The 8,072-nt window shown below is 32.0% G+C and overlaps 1 protein-coding gene across 1 annotated transcript; it reads right to left on the reverse strand.

Moving 5' to 3' along the window:
• Positions 1-271: 271 nt before the first annotated feature.
• Positions 272-3,644, reverse strand: LOC102604589 (PTI1-like tyrosine-protein kinase At3g15890). Its single transcript, XM_006343637.1, has 4 exons — positions 3,598-3,644; positions 2,969-3,119; positions 1,746-2,008; positions 272-971 (listed from the first exon to the last, which is right to left on the reverse strand). Exons 1-4 carry the CDS (start codon positions 3,642-3,644, stop codon positions 272-274), a joined length of 1,161 nt encoding a protein of 386 aa, XP_006343699.1.
• Positions 3,645-8,072: the final 4,428 nt, after the last annotated feature.

Consider the following 8,072-nt stretch of genomic DNA (forward strand, 5'->3'; position numbering starts at 1 on the left):
TTGTAGCAGGATAGTCGATAGATAGAACAAAATGGAATAAATTTAGGATACATTATGTTGTAGTAACATTCTTAGAGTTCCATTCTCTAACATAAAATAAAAGAATACATAAAAACATAACAAACAAACACCATATAAAAAGCCCTCAAAAGTTCAATTCCTTGACATTGTGCATTGCAATGTCATTACAAATTTAAACCAAAACATTGTATACTAAAATTTCTTGTTCGATAACGATACTGTTCAAGTCAGCTTACGTACACCTCAAACATTATTTCTCTCCAAAACGCTTGTAAGGATCTTGCATCTTTTTCATTTCCATAGCACCAAATACACCATAAACACTACTTTCATTCCCTTGATCACTACTACTTTCATTATCTTCTTGATCACTAGTTTGATCCAAAGCCAATAAATCATCTCCGTACTTAACACTTTGAATCCTCAAATTCTCATGATTTGCCTTCACAACATTATTCACTTCTTGCCCTTTCAAAATACACACAACTTCTTTCATCGTTGGACGTTTATCAGGCTCACTCTGAACACACAATGCAGCTACACGAATCGATTGTTTCAATTGAATTTCGTCAAAATTCCCCTTTAACTTAGGATCAACAAGATCCTTAAATTTTTCTTTAGCTATCATTGGTTCCATCCACTCTGTTATTGTCCTTTTAACACCATTTGGAAGTTTTTCAATTGGTTTTCTACCAGTAATTAGTTCAAGTAAAAGAATTCCAAAACTATAGACATCACAACTTTCAGAGACTTTACCCCACATAGCATATTCTGGTGCTAAATAACCCAATGTCCCTTTGACACGTGTCGTCATGTGGCTAACACCTTCTGGGATTAATTTTGCAAAGCCAAAATCAGCAACAAGTGGCTCAAAATTTGAGTCAAGTAGCACATTGCTAGCTTTGATGTCTCTGTGAATTATATGGGGTGAAACCTCATGATGCAAATACCTATATATATAGCAAAAAAACATACATAAGTGAGTACATGTTATGATTATTTTGAATCAGACTTTAAGTTTTGTACACCGATGATGATGTTAAGAAGATTTGCATAATTGAATCACTTATAAGGTAATGATAACAAATAAAATTCTATGGAAAATGTTACTCCCTCCATCCCAATTATATGACAGTATTTGCTAGTATGGAGTTTTAGAGAAAAAAAAAAAAGACAGAATTTTGAAATAGTGGTCTAAAATTAAACAAGTTGTAAACACTTGTTGTCTATAAGTCATCTTATTAAAGATAAAATGAAAAAATATAACTACTTTACACCATCAATGTAAACTACTTTTACATCATTAGGTCACCCAAATGATACATGTAAATCTCCTTGCAAAATGAGATTCACATTTCTTAAAAATAAGTCAAGTTATCTTACTGCAACATGTAAATGTTAACTGATAGTATAAACTTATTTACAAAAATGGTGTATATAACATAAAATATTTCTAAGTAATAAAGTATATATGATATATATATTTTTGGGATAAACTGAACAAAAAATATGTCATATAAATTAGGAGGGAGAGAATAACTATAAGAAAAGTAAAACACGAAGTATTGACGGAATTCGTTGCTAATATGTCACTAAATAGCCCACGACTAACAATAGTTTTTGACATTTTTTTGTTACTCGATGTTTAACAACAGAAGTTGTCTTTCGCTAATTCCGTTTTAAAGTGATATAAAGTATTGAAAGAAGTAAGTAAAGAAACTTACAAGAGGCCTTCAGCAGAGCCAATAGCAATTTTCATTCTTTTTTTCCAATCCAATTGAACTTCTCTTGATAAATGACCATGTAAATGTGAGAGTAAACTCAAATTTGGCATGTAATCATACACAATAAGTCTTTGTTCATTTCCAGCACAATAACCTCTTAGGCCTAACAAATTCTTGTGCCTAACTCTTCCAAGAACTTCAACTTCCACAGCAAATTCCATTTCTGCTTTTGAATTCATTGACTTTAGTTTCTTTACTGCAATCTGCAATTTCAAAATTTTAGTCTAATTTAATTTAACCTCTCGTAGAAATGCAAGGTAAAATCGTGTACAATAGAAATAATATATGGTTCGATCCGTCACCAGATCTATCTCATAACAAGAATTTAGTGCACCCAATTGCCTTTTGATATAAAAGGCAGTCTGGTGCACGAAGCATTCGCGTTCATGTATAGCAGGACTCTAACAACCGTGACATGTGACGTATATGTTACACCGAGACAACTTTTACCATTGTTCTATGGGCTTCCTATCATTATGATTCTTAGATACAAATGGGAAATGATTTATCTTTAGAAAAAAAAATTGTTGATATTTTAAATTCTTTTTAGTATTAACAACTAAGAGCCCGTTTGGATAGGCTGAAAAAAAGTAGCTTTTAAGTCAGAAAAATAAAAATTAAATGACTTTTAAGTCAAAAATAAAAAAGTAGGGACTCCTACTTTTGGTTTTTAACCGTTTTAAGTCATTTTAAACTTATTTTAAGTTATTTTTAACTTTATCAAACACTTTTAAAAGATAAAAATGACTAAAAAAGTAGTTTGACCAACTTTTAAGTCAATCCAAACAGACTCTAAGTTGACTAATCTAGATTCGCGTTCCATAGGACTCATTGAAGGGATAGTTAGCGCGATATTTTTGAAATTACTTTTCTATTTTGTATCTTCTACCATTCCAAAATGATAGTAGTGAAGGTATTTTATTTAATTCTTGAGAGAAAAAATAGGACTACCAAATTTAACTAAGAAGCACCACGTCTATGATAAGATCGCTCCATTCTTAATCAGAAATTTCAGGTTCAAGCATTATAAATAGAAAAAAATCATGGTATGAAGTGTTTCATCCTTAATGGACCTTACACAATGTAAATCCAGATTAATGAATCGAAACTTCAGAATAAATAGTGAGCATCGAGTGAAAAACTAAAAATCTTAATTTAATTACCTGAAGACCATCAGAGGTTTTACCCCAATAGACACTTCCAAATCCACCTTCTCCAAGCTTGTAATTTTCACTGAAACCATTTGTTGCTGTATATAACTCCTTGTATGTGAATATTCTCCAAGAATTTTCACCAACCAGTTCATTGTTCTGCCTACAAAAATCCCAATTAATTCACATTAATTAACTTATGTATAATTTTTCTAGTTGGCATAAATCTTCAAAACATACAAAAAGAAAAAACTATATCACTACTAAAAAATGGGAATTTCTGACGGATATTTTGTTGAAAATCTTTTCTAAGTACTGTTAAATTGGGTAACATCTACATCCTGCCTATAATCAAACCCACAAGGATACTAGGTGGCCTGGGTTGAAATCATGATCGAACATTTGGTAGGCTTAATTATGAAATAAAGTTACATTCTTTCTATGAGCTATACCTTTTGCGATAAACGTTTGATCCTAGTTTCAGTGACACCAAGGAAATCCTTCATAGAACGGCACATAGTAGTCTTCGCTCAAATTATGTATATGTAAAAAAATATATAGACATAATATATTGTATTTAAAATTTAAAATCTTGAATACGATCCTTAAAAATAAAAAAAGTTTTTTGTTAGTGCACATACCCTTCATCAACTTTTTCATCACCACAGCAACTGAAAGATGATCCCATTAGCTTCTAATTCACATAAATTAAACTAAGTTCAATTGAGAAATTTTAATTTGGTGGACTCCTTTTTAAACCCGAAAAAAATGACAAATTTAATAATTTGTCATTTGGATAGGCCAACACTACTGCCGTCCTCTGCCGGCTTAATTTATGAAAAATAATATATATATATGTCAAATATTTAAAAGTTTAATTAGAAAGCCCATAAAAAATGACTTTTTCAAAATCATGAACTTTTAAATTTTTTTTTTTTTTCAGTATGAAAGTGGATTTTATGGTGCCATTTCGTTGCAACTTTTTTATTTTTTGAAAATTGAGTGTGGAAAATAGTAGGTACAACTTTTAGATATATACTAGTTATAGTTCATATGTGACTAAATTATTTCAAATTCAGTGGCGGAGTCAATATAATTTTATTAGGAAATCTAAAATATAAAAATGTAAATATAAAGAGAAGATGAAGGGATTCAATATCTATTATGTAGCTATATAAACAAATAACTTTAATCTCATATCTGCAATTTTTTCGCGAATTAAAATCCCTTGTGTCCCTAGCTCCGCCCATGATTATGATGTGAATTACTGCCGTTAAAATGTTGGTAATTGATGTAAAATTTTTCGAAAGACTAACAATAATATTACTTTAAAAAAAAAAAAAAGTTAGGAGGAAAATCTAGTAAACTCAAGCCACAAATTTGTTTTTCATTTTTTTTCCATTTGGCTTAATGAAAATGGTCAAAAAGTTCCATTTTAAGTCTTAACTATTTGGTGTTGCCAAGTGGATCTTAATTTTAGTCTTACAAGCAAATAATATTTGACTAATCACAAATTTGTAGTACTATGAGGTTTCAATAGAAAATTAAAGAAGTAATTAAAATATGCAGTTGAAACTCTTCTTTCTTAAAATAAAATAAAAATAAATTAGTCGATTACCCCAAAAAATATTATTTGTCTGTATATGCAAGAGCTTGCCTATTTTGAAATGGTTTATAGAGAAGTACGTGCGGGTATATTAAATTTGTCTCTATGATTTATAGATCATATATATATTCGAGTCATAGAAGCAGTCGTTAATGATTAAATTAAGATAGATTGTCTGCATTACACCTTTTAAGATGAAATGATGCTTTATACACCCAACTACTATACTTTCCTAACAAATGTTTAATTAGTTCATCACATTGAAAATGAATACTACAAAAAACTTCCCTAATGGATTGTGCCTCCCTATTTTCTAGCACACCTCGTCTTCACCTCCATCCACCAGGTAGCCCTGATCCCCACCACCCCCAAACACTTACTCCATAGTTACAACTTACACTTACACCTTTGATAATATTTATCTGAATTATACATAAATATTTTAATTTTTCTTTTGTATCGAATACAATAAATCAAGTAAGAAATTCATGTATGTCGGAGGAAAACATTTTAATTCGTATCAAAGACACCCAGTAGAGACACTATACTGGTTTGTTTCCTAACAATATTATTGATATGTCAGACATATTATGAATTGTGACAAATCTGATGAAATGATTTATGCTGGATCTTTTATGATTCTTTTGTCAAAAACCACTTATTTTGTCATTTAGGATAATCTATTTGATCATTAGTTAACTAATTTTACAATTTAATTTTCTATAGTTAAATACTAGTTTTATTTCTTAGAAAGAAGAAGATAATTAACTATTCGAACACGGATTACATTCTCCATTAGAAGCAATGGGAAACAATGTACCTTTTTTAATCATTCAATATTAACTTGATGCATCTTAATTATAGCTAAAATTGTATTTTAGAATAAAGTATTTGAGACAAACAAACTTTAATGGATAAAAGATAATACTTTTTGTGATAATTACTTAAGAGTGTTAAATGGGCTGATCCGACTCAAAATTAGAACAAAACAATTTTCACTTAGACCGGACCAGACCAAACCGGCCCACGTAAAGGCGGCACAGTTAGGGCGAGTTCATCACAAAATCAAACGGGTATGGTCTTAGCTAGACTACAGTGGCCCGGAATTGGTTCAACCAAATAGTATCACGTCACTCCTGAATTAATTACATGGCCCGACTCTAATTAGACTGACGTGTCAATTTTTTTAATAAGTATTAAATACTTTTAAAAAATTTAAATTTAATTAAATTTTAAAATATTTTTTTAATATAAAATCAGCCTAGCCCAATCCGACATAGCAAACTGTCCTAATTATATGATTAGCCACCTAATTGAATCAAAGAACACATGTCCAATTTGAAGGTTGTGGCACCATAACTTATGTGAACTTATATCACCAAGTGAAATGGTCAAAATGATTATTGACCGCTTTGCTAGCAAAGGTATCAATAATGTCAACAAATCCAATATTTAGGGCTAATTTATGATACTTGAAGGTTTGGTTGATATAAGCACATCAATAGTCGGAGATGGAATCGGATAAACCCAGCCCAATTGAAACCTGAGCCCCAACCCGGTAACCAACTTGGACCACGAACCAGCCGGGTGAATATTTCGTGAACCGGACCCGCCCCTTTTAACACCAATACAATTCATCTTCCCTCCCATTATTTTTGTTCTCTATAAAAATCCCGCCAATTTAAAATTGACGATCTCTTTCTCTATCGCTCTTCTCTCTGTTTCGTATTTCAAAATCCACAATCTCCATAGCTTCTGTAAGTTCAGCTCAAAATCTGTAATCTACATTCAGAAATTTTCCTTCGATTCATCATCAGTAGCTGAGATTTGTCAAAAATTTTGAGGTAAGAAACTGAAAATCCCTTCGCTATTCATGATTTCGTATTCTCCTGTTGAATATCATGTGAACTTCTGTTCTTATCTGAGACATTGATCTTACTAACTTATGTATCTGAATTGAAAAAAAAATGATTTGATTGTTGTTGATCTTACACGGATTGAAATTAACCGTCAGAGTTATGTTAGTTATCACTCTAGAAGGTGATTCAATATTGTATTAACAGTGAGAGTTCTATTAGCTCTAGAAGATCAGTAATCTGATTGGAAAATAATGAGACTTCATCAGAGTAGTTGGTTGTTAAGTAGTTAAAGGTGGTTAGAATGATTAAGGGTAGTATAGTCTTTTCTATTAAAAGTTGTTATAACTAATTCTTCCAATAGTTAGTTACATAAACAACTATAAATACATGTTCATGCTATTGTACAAGTTAGCCTTTGAGCTCATAAATGGAATTATTCTCTCTTCTCTTCTAGTAGCTTTTGTAAATCGTGTTTGTGTTCATGGTATCAGAGCCATACACAGTGACGAGCTGTGATAGGCATTTTAGGTTGAAGAATTAGAGAGTTGCTTTATCAATTCACAGATTCATCAGATTCTCAGTTGATCTGCAGATTGGAGTTCACATCTGGTATTAACTGAGTTTGATTCTTATTCCGCAACAAGTTTGATTACTATGTCTCCAGATCGGGTAGCTGAAGAACTAAATCAAGGTATCAACAATGGAGAAGTTGCTGGTTCTGGTTCCTTCGCTTTGCCTTCTAATTCAGTCTCATCATCTCAAGGTATTGATTACAATCATCCTCTGTTTCTTAGTCCTACTGATGTGAGTGGTGTTAGTCTTATCTCTTTTCAATACTTGGAATTGAGAATTATACATTGTGGAATCGATCTATTACACTAGCTCTATTGGGAAGAAATAAGATAGGATTGGTGGATGGATCCTGTAGGAAGGAAGTTTATGGTGAAGAACTGTGGGGGCAATGGGAGAGGGTAAATGCCATTGTATTGTCTTGGTTAATGAACTCAGTCTCTAAGAGTCTTCTTAGTGGTGTTGCTTTTGCTTCGAGTGCTTTGCAAGTTTGGAATGACTTGAAAGAGAGGTTTGATAGAGTAGATGGCTCTAGAACATATAGTCTTCACAAAGACATTGTAACATTGCAACAAGGTACTAATTCAGTTTCTGAGTATTATACAAGACTTAAAACTTTATGGGATGAGTCTGAACTTTTAGTGCCTGCACCTTGTTGCAACTGTGATAAATCGAAAGGATTTGTGGCTCACATGAATAGGCAGAAGTTGTATCAGTTTTTGATGGGGTTAAATGAGTCCTTTCAACAGGCCAGAAGTCAGATTCTGATGCTAAATCCTTTACCTACTATTAATCATGCTTATGCTATGATAGTAGGAGATGAAAGCCAAAAAGCAGTGATGTCTCACAGTAATAGCATGGGAATGAACACAGTTAGTGCTGACTCTGTGGCTATGTATTCTAAATCTGCATCTACCTCAGGTGTAAATCAGAGATTCAAGAGGAACTCAGTCTTGATTTGTGACTTTTGTAAGTGTAAAGGTCATAGCAAGGAGTTTTGCTACAAAATCGTAGGGTATCCACCTGACTTCAAGTCAAAAAGGAAGCCACAAGGTACTGCATCAGATGGCACTCCTGATCA

The sequence above is a fragment of the Solanum tuberosum genome, unplaced genomic scaffold (assembly GCF_000226075.1).
Source record: "Solanum tuberosum cultivar DM 1-3 516 R44 unplaced genomic scaffold, SolTub_3.0 scf00047, whole genome shotgun sequence".
Taxonomy (NCBI): domain Eukaryota; kingdom Viridiplantae; phylum Streptophyta; class Magnoliopsida; order Solanales; family Solanaceae; genus Solanum; species Solanum tuberosum.